Source organism: Amblyomma maculatum, chromosome 4, assembly GCF_055883805.1.
Source record: "Amblyomma maculatum isolate TAMU_Amacu chromosome 4, ASM5588380v1, whole genome shotgun sequence".
Classification (NCBI taxonomy): domain Eukaryota; kingdom Metazoa; phylum Arthropoda; class Arachnida; order Ixodida; family Ixodidae; genus Amblyomma; species Amblyomma maculatum.
In genome coordinates, this window is record NC_139347.1 from 156,825,583 (window position 1) to 156,851,103 (window position 25,521).

At 49.8% G+C, this 25,521-nt stretch overlaps 1 protein-coding gene across 1 annotated transcript in view; it reads right to left on the bottom strand.

Annotated features, from left to right (window-relative positions):
• LOC146193342 (uncharacterized) overlaps positions 1 to 25,521 on the bottom strand; it is a 64,075-nt gene that overhangs the window by 4,063 nt on the left and 34,491 nt on the right. Inside the window, exons 12-13 of the mRNA XM_084600523.1 lie at positions 10,082 to 10,226; positions 1,217 to 1,474 (exon numbers count right to left, since the gene is read on the bottom strand). Coding sequence (XP_084456649.1) covers positions 1,217 to 1,474; positions 10,082 to 10,226 — 403 coding nt within the window. The remainder of the gene's footprint in view (positions 1 to 1,216; positions 1,475 to 10,081; positions 10,227 to 25,521) is intronic.

A 25,521-nucleotide genomic window follows, 5' to 3' on the forward strand; every position in this document is an offset into this window, starting at 1 on the left:
TGGAATCACAATCGCAGGAAAGATTTTTTTTTTTATTCTGCGAGTTGCATAAGAAAAAGGTTGCCGACGATAACGTTACTTCCTAATGCGAAATTTGAGCGCAGCTCATCAGCTGTTTCACCTTTTCGATAGATTGAGGCAAATATTTCGTGCAAGACACGTATGTACAATTACAGACAATTTTTTTAACTTTTTACAGGTATTCCTTCAAGAAACACTCCATTAACAGTTCTTGGCTGTCATGAAAGAAGTTTTGTGATCCGAAAAATGAACAGAGCAATTACGTTATCGGGAGGTTGCGGGAGGCAGCGCTTGGGCCTATAGGAACGTTGCGCGACGAACAGATAGCAGCGACTGACTGATGCCGCTGACGCCGCTAGCGAGTGAAGAAAACGTGACTCTGCGTTTCGGCTTGGGATGCACGCACCCTGATCCGCTGATAGCGATCCGGCATTTCGGCACCCGGAGAGCACCCTCTCCGTCACTCAGGAAGAGGGGGGGGGGGGGAGTATTGGTATAAGCAGCGGCGAACGGGGGAGCGCGCGCAGCATTCAGATAACACGCGCAGTCGGCGCCACGCAGGAAGAAGGGGCTGAGCTGGGGGGGCTGAAAGAGGGGCAGAGCTGGTTACGAGGTCGACGCGAAACCCAGAAACTGGTGCCAAAGAGCAGCGCTCTAAAACGCCTTTACGAAGATAGCCAGTAGCCACCGACACAAAGGAAAGCATAGGAAATTGTTTTTCCGCGTCGTATTTTATCTAGGCGCGCCTGCGATGAAAACCTCTTTTGTAGCCTGTTGAAACGTTCTAAATTACTTATTAAACCCTCACACCAGCAACTTCTGTCCTGCGCGGCTCATTCCGCACTTCGTTACGCGCTACTGACGAATTTCCAAATGTAGTTAGCACAAGAGTGATTAATACTTGTAGGTTTGCCAACCGATTGCGATGCCAGAGAGCATCGTCCACAAAAGAGTAATGTTAGTCGCAAAGACGTGCGTGCTCGATTCGTCTCTGAGCCCCAAATCACTAAGAAATAAATGACAGAGATTAAATTGTTTTGATGAGCTCACGAATTTTGATGCGTTTAAGATTTCGCAATTTGGCTTCTAAAAGTGAGCTCACAAAATAACTATGCCATAGAAAACATTATTTTTTCATCCCACGAGATCGCTGCCGCGCCCAGCGTATCCTAATAGACAGCTGGTCCTAACTAACCTCGAACAAATTCTTCCAAGTTCTTTTGCATGGCACTGTCTCCGCGTCGTCCGTCCCGCAGCACAACGAAGGCCCTGGCTGCTTCTCCGAACTCCGCGTGGGGCACTCCAGCCACAGCCACCTCCCTGACGTCGGGGTGCGACAGGAGCAGCGTCTCCAATTCCGCCGGTGCCACTTGCAGGTCCATGCACTTGATGAGGTCCTTGATGCGACCTACGACGTGGAAGTGGCCGTCTTGTGTGTAGTAGCCCGTGTCGCCTGCGTTAAAGAGAACAAGCTTCAATTCAAGAGGGCTTCTACCTGCCCCACCTCCACATTGAAACATATTGAGGTGAACAATAGTAATTTCAGATGTTTTCAAAATCTGGCAGCAGGCGGCCTTAGCTCTTTTCTCCTTCCTTGTTCACGCTCTTTGCCGCTAACAGCATTCTTTTTGCCACGCAAGATGCTCCCAGATGTATCTGGAATAATTACCCCTACGTACTTCAGTTTCCACGTTGTGCCAGATTGTTCTAGTTGTCTAGCCAGGTTATATAGATGTTTTAATTAGGGGAAGTTTTTGACCAGTTGGCACGACATTTTTGTGAGAAAAGGAACCGCGACTTTAGATTAGACAAAGGACTATAAGGGGCCAGGATGAGCAGCTTCTCCGCTCGTCCTGTCCACTTCTTGTCGTTTGTCCAGTAAGTCACGGTTCCTTTTCCCCACAACAATCTAGACGCTTCCTCGCCGTGTTTAATTTGCAAGCTGCCAGTTCAAATAGCGAGCACGTTTGCTGCTATCACTGCCGCCGAGTTAGATCGTTCTTTTGCAGTCGCAAGTCAGCCCAATAAAAAGTGTTTTTCACCTCTACCATGCCTGCCTGTTCTTTTTTGCGCACAACACTGTCTTCGCCAGGTTACAAGACAACGACAAAAAGTTGACAGGACATCTCTTTTCGTGCTTAGTAAGAAATTTATCCAGAGATAAATTTACGCGAAATGATGATGTCAGTTCAAGTGTGGTATAATGTTAGTCAGCGAGGCGGGATGTTCAACTGATGCCGCTAAGCTCGTAGTAGAGCCTTGGCTAAGCTCTAGCTCTTGCTAACAGTAATGAAGGACATCGCTACAGAGGTCAATATAAAGTGCTGAGCGTAGGGGTATGGGTAAACCTACGCAGCATACGTCGCGACACGTCGTCGATCAGACATCTCTACTGCGTAAGAGTACGGCGTAAAAAGGTGTCGCTAAGGCACGCACATGGACTCCAAAAAGCTTGGGTTGTGTCAAATCCTGAAGGCTGTCGTAGCGTGCATTAGCTCTGTACAGCGGGGGATGGGGGGGGGGGGGGGCACGTGGTGTAGATGTTCTTATCATGCGTTTAATTTAGGACAATCATAGATCCTTCTGTGAGGGCTGCGGACACGTGCCGCCCATCTCCCTATAATGCGTTCATATAAGCACATACTGTGGCGCTGATGGCGTGGAGTGGCTTGAAAAACTAATGAGGGAATGGGGTGTTCGCAAGAAGCTGTAGATGAAATTCCTCAAGTGACTAAATTGGTTTTGCGTCCCAGGCTGGCTTTGCGGTACAATAGGGTCGATGCACAAGCAGTATTATACGAAGGTGTGGAGGTGCAGAAGTGTGACTGGCTCGTACTAAGCCAGTAATGACGAAGACGGAACACTTTCCCAAATTAAATCTTATGTTGCTGGCTATATAAACTGGCTGCGCTGCATGTATTACTGGCTACCATAGTTAAGCCCATTAAAGCTTCTTAGGACACTTTTGCGCTGATCTTCTTTACAGCACACTCCTACCCTCTGCAATAAAACGGGCTTCTTAATTTCTTAGTCATCACCCCTCTGACAACCTTTCTGATTAACCAAGGCTCCCGCAGGCGCCTGACACTATTGCAACCGTGACAGGTGCCAGCCTTCCCGTCTATGGCTCAAGCTTTCTTCGTTTTATATGATTAACTTCACGCTACAAAAGTCGTGTCATCTTTGTCATAAAGCGTCCTTCCATATCACGTCTCGATCCAAGAATATATCCGATCGCAGGGTACGCGACTCGAGCGACAGTTTTTTTCTCAATCTTTCTCGCTCAAGCATTTCGACCTTCCAATTTTAATAAAGGTGAGCACGTCAATAACCGGCAAGCGGATAATGTTATTATAATTCTCTAAATTCTCAACCACTGAGCGACAATAATATGTCTTCTGCTGACTTGGAACCAGTTAAATTGAGGCCCACATATGAATAAATCCCCGCGCTTACAGCCATCTACAATACCTTTCAACTAGGGGCAGTTAGTCTTACTCAGAACTTATACACATTATACAGCACACTTGTTTAGGCTGCATTAGTAACAAGCAACTATGCATTATGCATTAGTAACAACATCTTTTTTTTATTATTTCTGCTAGCACTGACCTAAGGTATTGCGCTTCGTAGGCGTGTAGTTAGTGTCGATGACTGTTGTAGAAGTTAGCTCCTGCCCTACCCTTTCTACACCCGCCTAAACTGTGTGAACTTAAATGCCTTCCTTTTCTCGTCGAATGAGGCTGCACATATTACGGACTCGTAATCTGTCTATGGCCTTTATTACGGTGCACTAAAAGCCTAATCGAAAAATATCTCAGCCTTCAGAGCATAACGCGATACTATCATACGGCTGCCCTCGCCACCTCCCCTAGCGGATCCTCGTTTTTGTCAATCCACTTCGCAATTCGCTTAATAACTAACCCGTCGATTTGTCTGTGTTATCCCAGATATATCCATTAGCATACAGCACTAAGCTAACACATTTCTTAAAAGACCATTTGTCGTGCGTGCTGTGTGTTGCTCCAAGCACCAGGAAAACGAACAATCGGCTTTTGCGTGTTTTAATATGCCGTGCGTCCCGCGAAGCGTTGGCGGACTGAACACGTTCCCAAACCCAGACCAGCGAAGCGGCGGTGGGGATCGGAGAACCGGCGCCTGGAGGACGGCTAGGAGGAAAAATTTATGGGCTACCGCAGGGCGCGCTGCCCGTGTCATCCGAGCTGGCCGCTGCCCGTGGTTGGGAGAGGGTGCCTTCAACGGTCGCCGGCCTCTGGGAAGTGTTCAAACCTCGGAGGAGTTGGAAGCTTGGGACGCGAAGACAGCAGTGGACCTGACGTGGAGGACTTTCGGAGGGAGTGGGGCATCGGAAGGAGCACGGTGGACGCGATGGCAAGAGAAGGCAACAGAAGATACTGAACTGGAGTGTCGTGCGGAGAGGCCGCGCTCAGAGTGATACGTAAAAAATGTGCGCAATTTGTAAATAAATTCATAATAATTAGGAAATGCCAAATGTGGTCGAGCTTCGTCGGAGAAAGCCAGAGGGGCGGAGCAAGGGACCTGCCTGACTGACGCAGCCAACAGGACTTCCGACGTTAAGTGGAACCGACGGGAACTGGACAGAGCATGGATGAATGGAATCAACTTTATTAGAAGATGTGGACCCACAGCTGAGCGTACACCTGGAGCGTCGACGAATTTGCTGTCTTCTCCTGCAGCGCATGTCTGGACAGGTGGGTGTTCCTTTGGCTTCTGTTTTGAGGGCACTATGGCAACCACGGGGTATAACTTACGAAGTTGCGAGGGCGAAACAGAGGCCCGAAGCGAGGAAGGGGACAGGCAGATGGAGCGGGTGGCGACTGCAGTGCTGGGAAGCGTTAGCGAAGGATCAGCACTTTCCGTCGCTGACCAGATGGTTGCAGATTAAACTAAACATTGCAGAGATAGAATTGGGCAGCGCGGAAAGAGAATTAGAACATGCAAGACTGCTTAACAATGGCCGTGCCCGTGCCGCGCTGATGGCTTCTCTGAGTGTGGAGGAAGATAGGAGGCTGAAGTATACTAACATGTTTAAGGGAGTGCTTTTAGATATGCCAGCGGAAGAGGCGCTTGTCCCGGATGGTTTGATGATATCGAGGCAACCCTGGATGCTTACAGCATCCCAAACGAATAGAGAGCGGACTTTTTTTGGTCCAGGCTGAACGAAAAGACTAGGGGAGTGCTCGTTCGGCTCTCGGCGGAGAAGCGCAGAGATTGCACAGCGCTCAAGGAGGCTGTTCTGAAAGGGCACAGATTGTCACCAGCCGAGTATAGGAGACTATTTAACCACTCAACTAAGGAGTCAAGGGAATCATAGGATCAGCTCGCAATACGATTACAAAATTATTTCACCTATTGTTGCAACAGCTACAACATAACTTCCCTTGAACAGCTTCAAGAGCTTGTATAGCAGATAAACTGAAGGAAGTGTTAAGTCCAGATGCCCATGCTTTTGTCATCCAAAATGAGACTAGTGGAAAAGCAATGGGCCTAGATGAAGTGGCCAACCTTGCGGAACAATTTGACGAAAGTCAAATAGCTAAAGATGTCAAAAGGAGCGCAGGAGAGTCGGTAAGGAAAAAGGGGAAACCAATTGACTCGGCTAGGGCGCGTTATGACAATGCCGCACGGTCGGTTCTATATGCCACGGCACGTAGACAGGGCTCCGAGTGTGGCCTCCCTGATCATCTTGCCCGCGATTGGACAAAACGGCGGTCAGCGCAGGTGAACCTCGTGCAAACGACAACGGACGACGGAGGCTTGGTGGCGTGTTGCGGGAACTGACTTCGGGAATGAAAACGTAAATGGTGGAAAATACCCGTTCCGCGCCCTCAAGACGATCGCACTCGGTTGTCGAAAGGCCGAATTCGTGGGGCACTTGGATACAGGACCGGCGTTTGGTGTCATCAAACGGTCAGTTCTGGGAGACCATGTGCCGCTTACCGGTTCAAACACAAAATTAACTGGTGCGTTTGGAGACCAAGTGCTGGCACAGTTGGTATACGCCCCTTTGAAACTGTTGGCTACTCCTAAAGACGTAGGTGCAGTCACGGCTGGCACAGAGGTTTTCTGTGTTTTGACAGACAGGTTAGCCCTAGGGATAGATGCACTTATCAGCCCGGACACGTACGCGCAGTTGCTGGGAGAAACTACAGTGACAACGCATCAGACCACGCCAGCGGGCAGCAGTAGTGATGAATTGTGCGGAGTCGCGGCGGCGACCGGGGCTATTACTACGTCCAGCCAGCCACATGGTGCTGTTGAACTCAGTGAGGTATTTCGCAGCGCAGGCACGGACTACTCTATGTTGAGAGATGTACGGAAGGAGGTCGGAGCGGTTGGCCATGGTGCGGTAAAAAAGGGTGAATTGAAGGGAACTGATTCAGACGTCTTAGACATTGCAAGTATCTGTGCCGTGACGGGTAAGCTGGCATACAAGGTTGATGCGATCTCTGATAATGACACGCATCCGGAGTAGTTAGAAGGTACAACCGTAGTGTCAGTAAGGGTGACCTCACTAAGCGGGGAGGGTGACAACAGATAGGAGAGCGTAGACGCTACTGGAACTGTAACGGTTCGTACCAAGGCTGGTGACGACAGGGCTGTTAATGAGAGTAGGAGGCGAAAGGGAGAACGAATGCCCCTTGGTCGCCTTTTTCTGTTATTTGTTTTCTGTGTGTCCACCTTGTTTGGGGTGCCCTGGTGCGCTGAATATGGAGTCCGGAGACATCTGCCCTGTTTGAGTGCCGCGCGACTGGTGCTGAAGTGTGCTGCATTCCTAGAATTCATGCATCACAGTGGCGATGGGGGTGTCATGCGCGCTGTGTGTTGCTTCAAGCACCAGGAGAACGAACAATCGGCTTTTGCGTGTTTGCTAAACACGTTCCCAAAACCAGAGCAGCGAAGCGGCTGTGGGGATCGGGCAACCGGCGCCTGGAGGACGGCAAGGAGGAGATATTTATGGGCTTCCTGTGTTTTTGAGACTGTGTTTTTGAGCAGCCTGTGTTTTTGAGACTCAAACTATGCCTAGAGGCCGACAGGATCGCTCGATCATACACTACTTTCCGAGCATCCGACGAGTCCACGGGACTTTTGCCAGCGCCCAAGGTATGCTCGGCCATACTAGAAAACTATAGAGGCAGAATAATGCGATATCCCCGCCGCACAGGTGTGACGAATGACCCACACTGTATCACATCACACGGTCCTGTCAAAACATAGACGTGGTCCCCAAAATTCGAAACCCGAGTGCGGAGCAATGGGAGACTATGCTGTCCAGCGACCGCTGGGAAGACCAGCAAGGTCTGGTACAGCGAGCTCAATGGGCGGCAGTGGCCAGCGAAGCCCTGGGCTGAGGGCAACCGACCAATTTGTATAAGAGGACGACGTCGACAGAGAAGACTCTTGTGGGTGCAACAAGCAGAAATCTCTGAAGACGTCCCAAACAACCGCCAAGATAATATAGGGCTAAATAAAATTTCGAAGCGAGAAGCGGGAAGCTTCGCTAGGCTAGTCAACTCCGAGTCCCCCAATGCCGTGGTCTCAGAATAGCCACAGCTGTGCGCGCGCCGGTTGAACTCTGCCAGAGCTGTTCGCTCCGCGCATGCGTCGAACCGAGAGACGTCACGGAAGAGGCGCGGGCTGTCGGAGCCGCCGTTGCCGCTCTCTCCGCTACTGCGCGTATTAGCGTATATATGGAGCGCTTTGAGAGGAAACGCAGGCAGTGGACATGGAAGACGATGCTGAAGTGGCGGCTTTAAGAGTGGCTGAGAAGAACGCGAAACGCAGGGCGAAGCGCAGAGAAGTCGGAGCGGGAAATGGTTGAGCATAGTGTCTTTTTACTGTTAGTACTTGTTTTATACGCAACCAATAAATACGATTTCACTATACGCTACACGACTTCACTACAAGCTATGGCGCTGGCTGAGATGGCTACGCAGCGCTGTATCTCTCTCTCTTTCACATACACACACACACACACACACACACATCATTACCTCGAATGCTGTTAACATTTATTCGCTACCTATAACAAATAGGGAAACGGCGTTGCCACCCCCCCCCCCCCCCACTCCTCCTCACAATGATAGATCAGTGGTTAGGACTCTTGTTTGCTTATCTCGAAGGTATGAGTTCCATCACACCCGTGACGGCCGCACTTCGATGAAGGTGAAGCTTAAGGCGTTCGTGTTATGTGCGGTGTCCGCGCATGTTGAAGAACCCCTGGTGTTCGAAATTTGTGCACCACTCCATTGCAGCATACTGTACAGCCGATCCTGAACGCTAAAGTCCGTATAGCATACGAAAACTAAGTTGTTATTCTCCACCTCCTATTCTTTAGCTGGTGTTCTTTCTTTGGCAAGCAGGATTTATAAAGATGTAACACGCTTGACATGCAGGCGAACAGTTTTATAGGCGCTATAAATTTTCAAGGCATAAACAGAAACCATCCCAATGCACCGGTGTTTATAAATAATGCACAACAAAACTTGTCTCCTGTTAGCCTGGCAACTGAGATGAGCACACAGCGATAATTTATGATGCACCACCATGCAGGCGACAGTACAGCCTAATTGTCGAACTTAGCGATGGCTGGCAGGAAGGATACAGAACACATTGAAAGCTGAATTATATGTGAGCTGTACGCGAGAGAAATGCTTGTAATTGTTCGAAGCTGTTTTTCGGCTGTAGGGTACTGAAAGCGACACCATTAACGTGACTGCGTGCTGAGCACCAACTCAATTAACTTGAATGTCTACCTAGATTTCATAAATAGGACGTTGATTTTAACCCTACGACAACGAAAATAAACTTGCTTTAGCACAACCCCCCCCCCCCCCCCCCCCCCCGTGAAAATGTATTTGGAAACTTTCTTTAGATCCCGAAGTTTCGTTAGCCTTGGTAGGGGCGGCTGCGGAGATACAGAAGTCCCGCAGTCCCTAAGGAAACGGCCGCGCGGCAGCGCGCCAGACAGCAGATGGCCGCGCCAGCGAACGGCTAAAACGTTTGCATATGCGGCGAGCAGGAACGATAGATAAAAATAAATAAACCGAGCGGACTTCAAACTTGAATGCTATCCAATTCCTAATGTGTAATAGGACACCATCATCTTTTTTCTTTCATCTATACGTTGTAAAGTAATTTATGGGTATGTTTTATCGTTTACTGGGTCACCTTTTGAACACGCATTTGACACAAATTTTAACTTCGTCCTTTCGAAGCTCTAGACACTGACCAGCTTTTCTCAAGTAATGTATTAACCCCATCTCAATATCAAGTTCACGTTGCATCAATTTTCGCCATGTACTATCACATTACAATGCCCCCTTCAACGCCACACCCCATATGAAGAGTTTCGCATCAACAAACGGCCACAGTTTATTGAACTACCTTTCTGAGAAATCATGCATGTCCTGTCAGAACTAAACTGTAATTGTAATTAGCCAATAGACGCAACCCTTTTAGAACATTAACTGTACTGCTACCATTTTCCAAGGTCATTCACCTGCGCATGCGCTTTTTTTATCTGCGCATCGCCACAGCCGCGCCGCGCGCTTATTTCTTGCGCTTGCCGCTGTTTTAAGCCGGTTACCTGGCCACCACATGACATCTGCTTAGAGAGGGTATTTAAGCTGCTCAACTTCGGGTCGCTTCCTAAGCCCAGCCTTGACGACGCGGTGCTCGGGCTGTCGATGAATGCACTATGCTGGAAGCGTCATGTTAAATCGGACAATCCTTCTAATGAACCCCAGCGTTAGGTGTACATCGCTAGCCATAGAGAACGCAATTGTGTCAGTTTGAAGCCGAGACTCCCGAACAGCAAGAAGCTCACCGCGTGCTCATAACACTAGCCAGGAGCGAATACGCTCGTTAGCTAGGCTCAGCTGCTTTGAACCCCAACAATGCTTCTTTGCAGAATTTCCCCTCACAGCCCGTAAGCGGCAAAGGCAAACAGCACGCTAAATCCTGTCTGCGGGCGAGTTACGAGAAATATAACGATATGTGGGCTGGTAATTTTTACCTGTGAGAAAGAAGCCTTCTTTGTCAAATGCCTTCTCATTTTCTTCAGGCATGTTTAAGTAACCCTTGAAGGTGATAGGACCTCGGATGCAGATCTCACCGCATTCATCTGGCCCCAAGGTTTTCTTCGTGATGACATCGACCACCTGCGGTAAAGAACCAACATCTTAAGGTGGTCAGTTCCTCCTATGTCAGCCTTGCACAGCAGCAAATTATTGAGTTTATACAAAGAAATGATCAAAAAACCTTGCCACTAACACGGCTACTAGATGAGAGACTATGTCCGTTTTCTGTTCAATGCTGCTATTCTAGTAGTAATGCATATGTTTGATGTTACCGTCGAACAATTTTCTATAAGGTGGCTGTCAAAACCCTGCACGGTACAGGTCCTTCAAATAGTAAAGAATACAACTTGAAACAATTATGATGTATGTGGACAAGAAGGGGACAACATTGACAACAGCCTTGGTTCTTCACCGCTTACCGTGTTACCGGATGCCGGCAATGTGTTTGAAGATATCGTGGTAAAATTTCTTATTTTTCAAAGCTCACTAACCCCGAAGCGGTGGTGCAGTGGTAACGATGCCCGAATACTATACCAAAGTACCCGCGTTCAACCCCGACCGCCGGCGGCTGCGTTTCTATGGATGCGAAACGAAAAGATGTTCGTATGCTGTGCGATGCCAGCTCACAATAAAGATCCCCAGGTGGTCGGAATTACTCCGTAGTCCTCTACTTCGGCTCCCCTTTCTTCCTTTCTTTCTTTCTTTCTTTCTTTCTTTCTTTCTTTCTTTCTTTCTTTCTTTCTTTCTTTCTTTCTTTCTTTCTTTCTTTCTTTCTTTCTTTCTTTCTTTCTTTCTACTTTCACGTGGTTTCTGTGCGCCTTTCCTTTACTGTGAACTTATTAATATTCTTATTATTAATATTATTATTATTACAAACCATTAGCTCGGCCTCATTCACAAAACTTTGGGCATGGCTTAACTCAGCTAGGCCAGGATATATGTAGCGAAAGCATGTGTACCTGGCGCTGGGCTACCTACTCCCCTCCAATCCAGTATAATCATATCAAATTCACTGTAATCCAAACCAATCTCAACCGAAATGCAAGCTATGTCAACTCCAACATGAAACCGCCAGCCGAAACTGCAAGCAAAAACTCAAGCCCAATCCCCCCCCCCCCCCACCCTAGCCACATAGCCCCACCTAGACAAGTTCGTACTCTAGGTGGCGCTGATCCAGATCAGGCAGCAATGGGAGGCCAAAAGCTATGAACAGGAACGCCGGTGGAACGCGCACTACGACAGTTCTTCTCCCGTTCACTCAACAACAACAACGAGCAACGCTAACCCTCAGACAGCGAGCAAACCTTTCACCACGAGCTCAAGAAGCTCCTCAAGGTCACGACAAGCTAGCTGGTCTGACTCCTACTGACGCTCTCAAACCTAAAAGCAGGTCAGCTACGCAGAAACTGCAACTGGTGGGCAGTGCGACCGTGACGAGAACAAGATATCCGACGAGATACAAGCCAAATCACAGTAACAGCAAGCATCCATCGATAAGCTTCTTAACAAATGCAAAGAACAAGTGGTCATTATAAATAGCTTCAGAGCAAAATCATAAGCAAAAGCACCCACCAGCACTGACAGAAGAACGCGTCAAGGAACTTAACGACGAAGGGATCTAGAAAGCCCTCACACCTGTGACACAACAAATTACGCAGCAGGTGGCGCAGCAGATCATGCAGCAGGTCATGCAGCAGATGACTCACATGTTAAGTCATGAAATGCAGAAAATCAGCGAAACCCCCCAAGACCCCCGCCTGCATACTCAACAAAACTGCATTACCCAGACTCACGTCGAACAGATTCTCAGTAAACAGGAGAAGGCACGCAAGAAGGCTAAAACAGACGCAAACTAAGCGGAGGCCACCTTTGATTGTAAACAAGATATCTCCCAACAACAGTGAAGGAAGAACACCGCCCCCAAAAGTGAAAATATGGCAGTGTAACTGCAGATCTTTCCGACCAAAAAAATGCAAAACCTTCTTCAACTCGCTGCGCAATATAATCCAGAAGTAATAGCTCTACAGGAAACCCACACTAAGTCACCTGGTATCCGAGGATATGAAACATATACTCCGGATAGTACACGTCGTACAGCTATTTTGGCACAGAAACCTCTTAGTGCACAACTGCACCACGTGAGCAGCCTCATCAAGCACACCTTCGTTGAAGTAATCCCCAACAGGAAGAGTGAGCAGAGCTTGTTCGTCCTTATTCCGCACATTCCTCGCTGAGATCCCCTGGCAGGCTTCGATGCCCTCATGCGGGAACTGAACCAGTTTGCACAAGGACACAGGCTTATTGGGTTAGGAGATTTCAGCGCCCACCACACTGCCTGGGGATACATCAAAGCGAACAAAAATGGTATCCGGGTGCACGATAATATGCAGCATCGCCAACTCTGTAAATGACACGCCAAAATTGGCAACATTGTTTGCAGACAGAAATCCTGATTTGACGTTCACCAGGGGCATCTCGCAAGTTACATGACCAGGCTCAAGAGACTCTTTGCAGTGATCACCACGTAATACAAACTGAAATTACCCATAAGACACCGCCTCGCATCGGCAAAGCTCGCCTTACGAACTGCGATGCTTTCAGGAGAGATATCCCACCCCCATCCACGGCCGACCTGGAAGCTTGGACCAACTCAATAGAAAGGGTCGAATGTCACAAAACGTATATAACTCACGACAGAAACACTGGCAGTGGATTCTCATCTACCGCACCTTTGGAAAGCCCGCCGAGAACGCCTTAGAAGATGGAGAAAGCAGAAAGAACCCTAAAAGCACGGATTGCCAAAATCACCAAACAGGTGGAACAGTATGCCGAAGACCTCGGAAGACAAAATTGGAACCAGTTTTGTGATCGACTACGAGGAAATCTGAGTATGCGTAATACCTAAAACATTTATAAATCTCTCATTGGCACGACAGAATCTAAATCAACGTCTCACAAAAACTTGGCTAGAATATTACATTCAACGATTGAACGGAGCAAGAAATTCTGAATGAGATTAACAAGCAATTCACCAATGGCAGTTTGTTACCTCCACACTACATCATACACCCGACGTACCAAGGGATCCGAAATGAGGCTCTAGATCGACCTTTTACGATGACGGAACTTCTGGCGTCCCTGACGAAGCTCACACGGAATACCACCACAGGCAAGGAACAAATAACCAACAAAACCTTACGCAAAATTAACCAAGAAGCAATGACGTACCTCATTGATAAAGTCAACAACAGCTGGGAGACGGGAGACATACCAGAAGCGCGGAAACACGCTGAGTTGATCATGATTCCTAAGCCCCACAAATCACCAGGACTTGGGAAACTGCGACCTATATCCCTCACTTGATGCGCAGGGCAGCTCGACGAGTACATGGTCCTGAACCACCTCAAAGACCATTTGAAAAATCAAGGGCACATCCCCAATACCCTCTATGGATTCAGACAACACCTATCTGCACGAGATATCCTACTCCAGTTGAAACACGGTATTATTTACCATATTGACAAATACAGTATGAGCGTCATTCTTGCAATATGTATAAAGGGAGCGCTTGGCAACGTCTCACACGCCGCAATTCCTCGCAACCTACAGGACACCAATTGCGAAAAGCGAGCATATAACTACGTTTATACATTCCTGACGAATCGTACGGCCCCCATAAGCCTGGGGAACCTCAAGACGGGCAAATTCCTGATAGCAGACAAAGGCACCCCACAAGATTCTGTTATATAGCCCCATTTGTTTAATATCGCTATTCTGAAACTCCCGAAGGATCTAGATAAAATAAATGGCTTATGACATGCTCTATATGCCGATGATAAACAATCTGTATTCAAGGCGGCGCCCCGGAGAGAGAAACAACTTTATTTGCCCCAGATGTGAATTAGGGCAGGTGGCTCCTGTGTGGCCCCCAGGTGGGAGCGACATCCTGGGCCCACGAAATACGTGCAAGTTGTGTGTTCATGTCGGGCTTGGTAAGGAGTTGGTGCAAGCTTTCCGCAGAGGGAGCTGGCGGGAGAGCCCTTGGGGGCGGCTTATTTTCGCATCCCCAGAGGATGTCTGCCTGAGTGGCGGGTTCTCCGTTGTTGCAAATTGGACATGCGGGGTCGTATTCCCCGTTAGTAATTAGTGATAGCCTGGAGTGACTAAGAATTGATTGTGTCTGTAATCTGCGGAGCAGGGTGGCTTGTGCTCGGTCGAGGTCGGGGTGGGGAAGCGGGAAAAGGCGTCGCGTCTCTGTGAAAATTGGTAATTTCGGCGAAAGTCTGAGGGGGCTTCAGCAATTGCGTCTGGATGCGTGAGACCGACTGCCCGGGTTGTTAATCCTTAAAGAGGACAGTGGAGAGGACTGCACTTTGTGGGGTTCCTCTGGTGCCCAGGGTAATCTGTCACTGATGGGTTCGCCAATGTTGAGTTCTGCGGTGCGGTTGTGTAGAAAATTTGCGATGTAATTGTAGGCAGGGGTGCCTACATTCATCTGAGCGAGATCTGTCAAAATAAAGGCGTGTGATACATTATCAAACGCCTTGCTAATATCGAGGCCGAGAATTGTCCGTGTGGCCCGGATGCGTATTAGCAAACCATATCCCGTAGGAGCACTCGAGCAGACGACGCTTTGGCTCTGAGAAGCGCCACCTGGCGACAAATAATCTATATATTGTCTAAAACGAATAAGAACGTCTTTAAAGGCCACCGTTTACGTCGTTTTTGTGGCGCAATTAATCAACATCACCCATCTATGCACTGATGCCACTGAAACACCTGTTCGACTCCTGTGTTGAAATATTTTTGCACCACTATTATATTCTGCCTTCAGTGAGTGTATGTTACCTTTAGGTTGCGTTCAGGAAGTCTTTCAGCAACAATCGGCATGACAACAGTTAACACTAAGCAATTACATTTGCCATTATAATTTCCTGCATCAATGAGTGTATGTTACCTTTAGGTTGCGTTCAGAGACATTTTTTAGCTACAATCGCCGTTTACAGTGAGTTATGTTACCTTTAGGTTGCATGCCGAGAGACCTTTCAGCAGCAATCGCCGTTTAACTCGCTCAGAGCGTCATCTGCTCCAGTGCGCCTACGGGATAGGGTTTGGCAATACGCTCCTCGGATACCAGGTGACTTAGCGTGGGTTTCCTGTAGAGCTATTATTTCTGGATTGAAGGGCCTGGGTCGAATATGCCATGTTGTATTTGCCACATATCATGTATTTGCCACATGATGTCTTGTGTGGAGAGTCCGGCTCTGAACCCGATCATAGTGGCCTGAAGGAGATCTTTGTCTGTGTTGTTTTTAAGTCTGTTAAGGATAACATGTTCCATGACCTTAGCGAGACAAGATGTAAGAGAGATTGCCCAGTTCAAGTTTTTTGCCCTGTTTAGGGATAAAGATCACATTCGCATGCTTCCAGGTATCTGGAAGGCGACCATCATGCCAGTGGGTGTTGAAAAGTTCCGTGAGTGCTTCGATGGACTGGTCATCGAGCTTACGGAGCATTTTGTTGATGTTATGATCATTGCCTGCGGCGGCGATCTTGATGTGATTGAGGGCTGCATGAACATCGGCTTTTGTGATGTCCCAGTCCATGTCGGTGAAGACTCGTGTATGCCGCGGGGATGGGGATTTCGGTCGAGGTATAAATGTACTTGTCTGGCAGAGTGTCGAGCAGTTCCTCATTTGTGCCCGGAAAAGCGTGTATTACTCGGACGAGGTTGTTGTGGGATGTGGCCTTGGTGTTGGTCGGATCAAGGAGATGTTTAAGCAGATACCATGAGCTTTTACAGCCTAGCTGTCCGTTTAGGTGGTCGCATGTTTGATGTCATTGTTCCCGGCTAAGCTTGATGGCGTAAGTTTCTATCTCTCGCTCAAGGCGTGTAAGGCGAAGTTTGAGAGAGAGAGAGAAAGAGAGAGAAGGCAGAGAGGTTAACCAGCAAAGCTTCCGGTTTGCACTGGGGAAGGGGAATGAGGAGTTTAAAGGAGAAAGATAGGAGAGAATGATAGGAAAGGTAAGGCGGCGAGGAGCACAGTCACAGTTTCTCAATCAAGTTTGTGTCTCTCATAAAACACATAAGTGCTTTGAAGGCTTTGCCGTTAGACGCCTTCTGTGGCCATGGGCCGAGGATTTTCTCCTCTGTGAAAGGACGGCTGTCAAGATGGTCCAGAGCCGAACGCAGCGCATATCTTTCGCTTGAAAAGCAGGGCACTCGCAAAGGAGATGCTGTGTGGTCTCTTCGCAGCCGCATCTTTCACAGTTAGGGCTATCCGCCATTCTCATCACATAAGCGTATTTTTTGGTGAATGCAACACCGAGCCACAGAGTGAAGTTTGAGATGACGGTTATGTTTGCGGCGCAGCCAGCGAGCGTGAAGCCTACACTGTGCTTCCCACACGTGGATGAGTTTGGCATCAGGGTTGAGACCATCCTCCTCCTGTGTAGTCGTGGAGGTGGCATTTTCGACATCCTTGAGTACTGAAGCTGTCCAGGCGTCCAGGTCCTCGATGGGGACGGGTGCACGTTTATTACGTACGTATCTGAAACCGGGTGTGCTTGACTGTGCAGCAAAGGGCTTTGCAGTGTGGCTGTGAATGTCGTGCTGAGAACATAATGGTCGCTGCCTATGTTCGTGCCAAGATTTTCTCATCGTGCATCTGAGATGTTTCGGGCAAAAGTGAGGTCAGGACAGCTGTCCCGTGTGATGTTGTTACCTATGCCAGTCGGCCTGTAGGGGTCGGTGATTAGTGTAAGTCCCAGTGTCTGGGTAGTCTCCCACACTTTAGCTCCCTTACAGCCGCACGTTTTGTGAGGATAGCCCCACTGCTCGTGCGGCGCGTTAAAGTCACCAAGTATGAGAAGCATTCCTGTTCTTGCGACCATGCAGGCCTTATGGATAAGGGTGGCTATTCGTGTGGTCTTGTCGCTGAGGAACTGTAGACATTTAGGATATGACCAGAGGCGTGTGATCGGGTATTTAGGAGGACCTGTATGAAGATGTGCGGGACTTCAGCGTAGTTCAAATCCAGTTGATTAGCGGTTAGATTTCTATGGACCAGTATGGCGGTGTTGGGACTTCGGCTTTGGGTTTTACACGTTTTACACACAGTTACACGTGCACACAAGCGTAACAAAAGCAACCTCCCCCCCTCAAAAAAAAAGTTTGTAGATGTAGTTTGCCAGTCACCGTGCAAAGTACGGCTTCACTCGCAAGACATGAACTGTCTCTGGACGAGGTAGCCGACGGCCTGTGTGCTCTGATCCATCCGGGAGCACCTCGTAATTGACGTTACTGATGCGTCGCACGATTTTATACGGTCCGAAGTAACGGCAAATTAGCTTGTCTGAAAGGCCGCGGCGTCGAACAGGAGTCCACACCCACACCTGGTCCCCGGTGTTGTAGGAAGCTTGTCTGTCGCGGAGGTTGTACCGGCGTGAATCCCTGTCCTGTTGCCGGGTGATGTGGACGCGTGCTAGTTGGCGTGCTTGCTCAGCATCTTGGGCAAACTGCTCGGCATCAGAACAAAGTTCGGTATCTGTTTGGTAAGGGAGCATTGCGTCCAGCATCGTCCGAACCTCCCTGCCGTAAACGAGGCGAAACGGCGTGAAACGTGTAGTCTCTTGGACTGCCGTATTGTATGCGAACGTCACATATGGTACGATCGCATCCCAAGTCTTGTGCTGGGCGTCGACGTACATCGCCAGCATATCCGCGATGGTCTTATTAAGCCTTTCCGTCAGCCCATTGGTCTGCGGATGGTAAGCAGTAGCTTTTCGATGCGCCGTACCGCTGAGATAAAAGACTTCGGCCATCATTTTTGAAGTAAAGGCAGTCCCTCTATCAGTAATAATACAAGTAGGAGCACCGTGCCGTAGTATGATCTGGTGTACAGAGAAATGGGCAACTTCAGACGCTGTATCACTAGGTAACGCTTTGGTCACGGCATAGCGAGTCAGATAGTCTGTGGCGATGATTATCCAACGGTTGCCACCAGAGGACCGAGGGAAAGGACCGAGAAGGTCCATGCCGACTTGATCAAATGGTGCTGGTGGTGGTATTATGGGTATGAGGAGGCCCGCAGGCTTTGATTGCGGAACCTTCCGACGCTGACATTGCCGACAGCTCTTGACATAGCGCTTAACAACAGTGGCAAGGTTGGGCCAGTAGAATGTCTGTAGTATCCTAGCAAGTGTGCGAGAATAGCCCAAGTGGCCAGATGTTGGTTCATCGTGGTACGCGGAAATGATTTCCTCTCTCACAGCTGTGGGTACCACGAGGAGGTAGGTTCTTGACTCGGATCTAGAGTTCTCCTTATAAAGCACACCACCTCTCAGGCAGAAAGTTGAGAGGCTCCGAGAAAAGCACTTAGGTATGGTGGCTGGCTGACCTTCTAAATAATCAATCAGTGCTCGTAAATCTGGATCGGAACGCTGCTTATGTGACATATCTGAAGCATCAACAGCTCTGAGGAAACTGCCAGTGTTATCCGTGTCTGGTGAAGCGAGCTCGACAGGCGCGCGGGAGAGCGTGTCAGCATCTTCATGCTTATGTCCGGACTTATAAACAATAGTGAGATCGAACTCCTGTAGGCGAAGACTCCATCGCGCCAGGCGGCCGCATGGGTCACGCAGGTTGGCCAGCCAACACAAAGAATGGTGGTCAGTGACCACTTTAAATGGGCGACCATAAAGGTAAGGACGAAATTTCGCAGCAGCCCAAATAATGGCGAGGCATTCCTTTTCAGTAGTTGAATAGTTCGTCTCGTCGCGGGATAAAGTACGGCTGGCATAGGCGATGACTCGTTCAACACCCTCTTGACGTTGCAAAAGAACCGCCCCAAGGCCAATGTTACTGGCGTCGGTGTGTATTTCTGTCTTCCCCTGCTCATCGAAATGGGCTAGAACAGGCGGCGATTGGAGACGGAGACGCAGCTCGGCAAAAGCAGCTTCTTGTTCGTGAGTCCAAACAAGAGGGGTGTCTCCCCGGGTGAGCTGAGTCAGCGGTTCAGCGAAATCAGCGAAGTTATCGATAACACGCCGGTAGTAACTGCACAAGCCGAGAAATCGGCGAACAGCTTTCTTGTCACGTGGAATCGGAAATTCCGCAACAGCAGCAATTTTGTCAGGGTCGGGCTTCACGCCAGCGGCGCTGACGACATGGTCGAGAAATTTAAGTTCTCGGTAGCCAAAGTGGCATTTCTGTGGCTTAAGTGTCAAGTTAGCGGATCGAAGGGCTTCGAGTACTGACCGCAGGCGCTGAAGATGTGCAAATGATTCTGCGAAGACCACCACGTCATCTAAGGTAGACTATACAACACTGCCATTTAAGGCCGGCGAGGACAGTGTCCATCATCCGCTGAAATGTGGCGCGGAACACAGGCCGAAAGGTAGAACTTTAAATTCGTAAAGGCCGTCGGGTGTGACGAAGGCCTTCTTCTCCCGATCTCGCTCATCGACCTCACTCTACCAGTAGCCACTTTTTAGATCGATGGACGTAACATACTTAGCACGCCGAAGGCGGTCGAGAGAGTCGTCAATCCGCGGCAAGGGGTAGACATCCTTCTTGGTTACGGCGTTCAGTTTGCGGTAATCGACGCAAAAACGTAACGTGTCGTCTTTCTTTTTAACTAGAACGACCGGGGAGGACCACGGGCTATTGGAAGGCTGGATAACCTCATATTCGAGCATTTCCTTAACTTGTGACCTAATAACTTCGCGCTCGGTCGAAGAGACGCGGTAGGGGTGCTGGCGGATTGGGCGCACATTATCGAACGTCGCGATCTGGTGCTTGGCGATGGGAGTTTGATTCACTTTTGACGACGATGCAAAACACTCTTTGAATTCGAGTAACAATGAAAACAGCTGGTCACGCTGGCTGACCGATAGCTCTGAGCTGACATCGAGATTGTCGAGGGATGTGGGCGGTCGGATGGTTTCTGTGGACAAGCACTCGGAGACATCAGAGATGCGTTCGGCGAAAGCTACGGAAGTGTCACGAAAAAGGTGCCGATACTCGTGCGAAAAATTTGCAACAAGTACCTTGGACTGACCACGGTGACGATGTATAAAACTGCGGGCCACGCAGACTCCTTGTGTCAACAGTAACGATACGTTAGTTTCGGCTATTGCGTCACCATCGTTAAGGGCATTGAATTTGACATTAACGAAGGTGCTGGTTCGGGGTGGCAGAGTGACACTGTCCTCGTAAACTCGAAGCACATTGAGTGGTCGCTTAGCACCGCTGAGGGCCACTGCTTTCTCAGTAGAAAACGAGACCTTAGAATTTCGGAGGTCAATAATTGCGCCATATTCACGAAGAAAATCTACGCCCAGAATCAGGTCACGCGAACAGCTTTTCAGAACAAGGCAGCTTACCACACATGTTGATTCTTGAATTTGAACTCTGGCCGTGCACATGCCCAGAGGAGTAATCAGATGACCACCCGCGGTGCGAACGTTTGTGCCAGCCCACGGTGTCAAAACCTTCTTGAGAACTGCGGCAAACTGGCTGCTCAAAATAGAATAATCAGCGCCAGTATCCAAGAGAGCTTGAACATGGCGACCATCCAGTACTACGGGTATGTCCAACGAAATATGCAGGCGAATGTCAGGCTTCTGAGTTTTTGAGTGCTTTGCGTCGGTGTACGCGGTCTGCTTCACCTGCAATTCGTCGTCGTTGCAGGTGCGTTGTTGCAGCGTCCGTTCCACCGGCAGGTCGTCGTCATTGCGGGTGCGTTGTTGCGTCATATGTCTCACCGGCAATTCGTCGTCGTTGCGGGTGCGTGTTTGCGTCGTTTGTTCCACCGGCAATTCGTCGTCGTTGCGGGTGCGTCGTTTCGTCGTCGGTTCCACCGGCAATTCGTCGTGGTTGCAGGTGCGCCGTGGTGGCGTCGAGGTGGCGTTATGATCGGTAACCGCGGACGTTTCCAATGTCGATGCATAGTCTTTCCGTGTCCGCATCAATGGGGGGTCTCGCGCGCCGCTATGTCCAGCGAGCCTACCCCCGAAGGTCGTTGGTTTCAGTTTTCCCTCTGGGGACTGGGCAAGCGGCCCTGCGCTGCCCATGAGGAACTCGTAGCAGATGGCGACGGGCGAGACCTGGGTGACGTTGATCTAGATGGTCGCAGACGAGACGGAATGATCCGGCGCTGATCACTGACGAAATCTTCAACGGCTCGAGGCCGTTCGCCGTAGCGAGGCCGCGGAGAATCAGCGGAAAACCCTTCGAGACCTAGTCGACGGTAAGGACAGCGCCGATAGACATGACCCGGTTCGCCGCAGTGAAAGCATAACGGCCGTCGGTCGGGGGTACGCCACTCGTCTGCTTTCCGTGTAGGCGGTCGAGAATCTGTAACGTACTGGATCACGGGGGCTGCTGTTTTCGGCTCAGCTACGTTCAGAGGAATCAGGGACGGCGACGAGGGCGGAGAGTATTACAGCACCTGGGAGTATGTAGGGAGGGTGGTGACACTCTGGTGGTGTAAGAGGAGGAGTAGGGCGAGGCTCACCGATTGGAAATGGAGGCTGGAGCGCTTGCTGCACCTCGTCGCGGACAACGCTGGCAATAAAGGAAGGAGCTGGTTGAGGTGTGCCATACATCAGTCGGAGTTCGTCGCGCACAACGGAACGTATGAGCTCCCGTAGCGCCGATGTGTCCATGCTATGCGATGGGAACTCAGCAGAGACGGAGGCGGCGTGGATGGTGTGATCCCGTGCCGAAGCTCGCTGCTGAAGCACTTTCTCTATAGTCGATGTTTCCGCAAAGAATTCTGCAACCGTTTTCGGCGGGCTGCGCACCAGGCCAGCGAAAAGCTGCTCTTTGACGCCACGCATGAGGTAGCGCAGCTTTTTGTCCTCGGACATCGTAGGATCCGCACGCTTAAGCAGGCGCGTCATGTCTTCGATATACGCCGCGACGGTTTCGTTAGGCATTTGGATTCGAGTGTGTAGAGCGCGTTCGGCCCGTTCGCGGCGATCTGAGCTTCCGTAAGTTGCCGCAAGATGACGTTTGAACTCACTCCAAGACGACAGCTGCTCTTCATGGTTCTCGAACCACGTCCGAGCGCCATCCTCGAGGCTGAAATATACATTTCGAAGCCGTGTGGCGTCATCCCAGAGGTTGAATGTAGCTACCCTTTCGTAGTGCTGCAACCAGTCGTCGACGTCTTCATAGGTGTCCCCGTGAAAGGTCTTTGGGACGCGGGGGTTTTGCAACGTCACTTAGGTGGGGGTCGCGCCAGGCATTGCGACGACGTCGTTGCTACTGGTAGTCATACCCGAGGGGGAAAACTCAGGTGGTAGGCCTCGTTGCCTGCGGCTAGTGCGGTGAACGGGCGTTTCCTCGAATATATGACCAGCACTCCTGCTTAGCGTAGGGGTACGGGACATCAGACCTGACCTCCACCAGATTTGTCACGCTGTTGGCGACTGGGGCTAGGTTAACAGAACCGGTACAGGTAGAATTACACGGTCCAAGGTTTAGGTACGTCCTGCGAGTCCGGAGCCGATTCACCTGAACGTCGTTTTTCACTCCGAGCGCCCCCTGGCAATATTTCCATCTAACTTATTGCATAGCGATTCCCAATGCTATCGTGAGATTTGCTGCATGCGTCTCTATCTCTCTGTTAAGACGAGCTAGGTGGCGAGTATCCGGTTTCAACGTTGCCGTTTCCAGCGTCGTTCTAGGCTGCCTTTAGCCTCCCATAAATGTAGGAGGCGAGAGTCAACCGTGTTGCTTGGGCAGTCATATGGTAAGAGACAAGTTACTGATTGGACATAGCTTTGTGGTTGTTTGGACTATTCGGTGATGTCATTAATGGGGCGTAGGCGCGGGCTGCGCTACACGTTCGGAAAGAATCCCGCTTTTTGAAAGGTGAACCTCTGGGAGGCCTACAGGGCAGCTGAATGTTTAGAATTTCTATGATGAAATAATCACTTCCTAAGTACTCAGGTGTATTGCACCAAGACGCGTAAGGGAGACAATGTGCGAAAGTAAGGTCTGGTTTAGTGCCTTTACAGACACTGGTTCCCTTGCGGGTAGGAAAGGTAGGGTCGATGGGAAGGGAGACACCGGTTTGTTGCGCGGCTAACCACACGCGACGTCCTTTCGGTGTGTCATGCAGGTAACCCCAGGCTGTATCTGGAGCGTTAAAATCTTCAACAATGAGTAAGGGACATTGGTTAGCTACGCGCTTTGTTTTTATGGCACTTAGTTGTTTTTATGGCACTTAGAATAACTATGCACATTTAACATAAAAACATTTTTCGCTCGAGTGTGTTGTGGCAAAAGTTCAATTAAAAGGTTATCAATGTCTGGAATTGCTAGGGGACGTGTCATGGTGGTGAGATAGCTACTCGAGAGGGAGCAGGAGATGTAGGCAAAATAGGTTTATAGCCGAGGAGGGTGAGGAGGTTGGAGGCTTCCTGTAGAGCAAGAATGTCGGGTCCCGTAGCGCAGGACAGCAGTTGGTGGACTACATGACGCTTCTGGCCAAAGCCCCGGTAGTTCCACTGCCAAACAGTAAGATTACTGTTTCGATATGCCATCATGACAACATATCGGAGGGGTAGTCGAAACGAAGGGGTGGGATTCATGAGCTATAGCAGGGAGAAGACTTTCCTGTCCTGCTGCTTTGGGTTTCTTGCGCTTTGGAAGATGGATTCCGTAAGTATTGAGCCGAGTCTCAGCATCTGTATAGCGGTCAGTGAATTCTTGCGTTAGGGCATCTAATCTGTGATTAAGAATGGCGTTTTCTCGCGTTATGTGGATTACCGAATTTTTAAGTGTTACACATTTCTGATTGATGTGCGTTATAGCTTCCTGCAATTTTGCCTCAAACGGAGCAGCAAATGACTCAAGTGTGGTTGCCAAGCTGTCTAGTGAGTTGGGGGGGGGAAGGGGAGGGGGGACCGTTATACACGGAGTAATGTTTGTAGGAGATTCCGTGTCAGCTTCCATTGGTAGTGAATCAGGAAGGGAACTAGCATTTGAGGTTTTGGACAAGGTATCGGCGAAGGATAAGTCAGGTGGGGAAGACTGAGATTCAGTAGTTGTGGGGGAAAAAACATGAGATCCAGTTGTATAGAACATATCTGGGCTTCCACTCTGGTGATGTGCTGACAAAGGGCAGCGGCTACTGCTTGCGCCGCGGTAGCCTTCGCTTTTGCCACCGCTGCCTCCTCCTGAGATTTCGCAAGGGCGTGCTGTAGACTGGTAGTGCGTTCCAGGCTTGTTTTAGCGGCACTCTCCAGGCCTGCTTATGCTGGTTGGGCTGGTTGAGATCGGACAACTGGGGAAAATCGTCCTTTGGTGCGTTCGATTCTTGTAGCTGCTTTCGTTGCTGGCTTGATTGCTTGCGTGGCTGGTGAAGGCTGCGTCCTTTACAAGATCCCGTGCCGATAAGGTGAGAAGCATCGCATAGAATGCATTTGGGTGTACAAGGCTGGCCTTCCACCGCGGGGATAGAGATTGTTCTTGGGGCTTGAGCATACATCATGACAGTTCGTGCAGGCGTCCGGGCTGCCGCGGTATGGGGTGCAGCGGTGAATGGCTCCCATGTATTTGATGGAACGCAAAGCTGTGGTAGTGTCAAAGGTGACTAGAATAGAATGCGTCTTGCCCATCCGCCAGGCGGCTAGTATGGTGTGCTCTGGAGTTCTTCGGACCAGGATCTTGATATAGTTGCGTTAGGCTCTCGTCGTCGTAGGCGTTTGTGATGACACCACTGGTAGCCTCTTCTTGGAGTGCCACGAAGGCCACGCATACGCATGTGTAGGCTCACTCTCCAATGGTGAGCGAGGTCAACGTCATGAGCGTCTTAACTGTTGGGATGTGTGTCGTTGCCACGGTGAACGTATTTTTAGTCGGGTGAATGCGCAGACAGAAGTCCTATGGCAGTGTGATTTTGAGCTCGGTCTACACTGCTCTCCAGAGCCGAGGTGTTGGGATATCTCTAAGTCACGTTTCATCGCGTGGCGGAACGACTACTTGAACAGCGTTGGGCGGGAGTAGTGGCAGCTTTTGCTGCGCTGCACTCTGATACGGGCCTCCTTGGTCGCAGGCGGAAGGCGGGCCCGCGTCTTACTGCTGCTGGTTGTGGTTTCACCTCCATGGAACGCTTGTCGAGCATTCAGGTTATGTGTCTCGCTGGTAGCTCTGCCGGTGTGGGGATAGGCTCGTTGACGCGGCTGGTCTTGAGCATATTTTTTGTATATAACTGGCGTCCAGCCGCCAGACTCAAGCTCTTCTGCGGTTACGGCGCGACCTTCAACCGTTACTCTCATAGTAAAGGCCGGTGTCTCCGTCACTGTCGGCGAGGAAACGGAGATGGGTTAGACTTAGCTCGGCGGCTGAGCGTCTCATCCA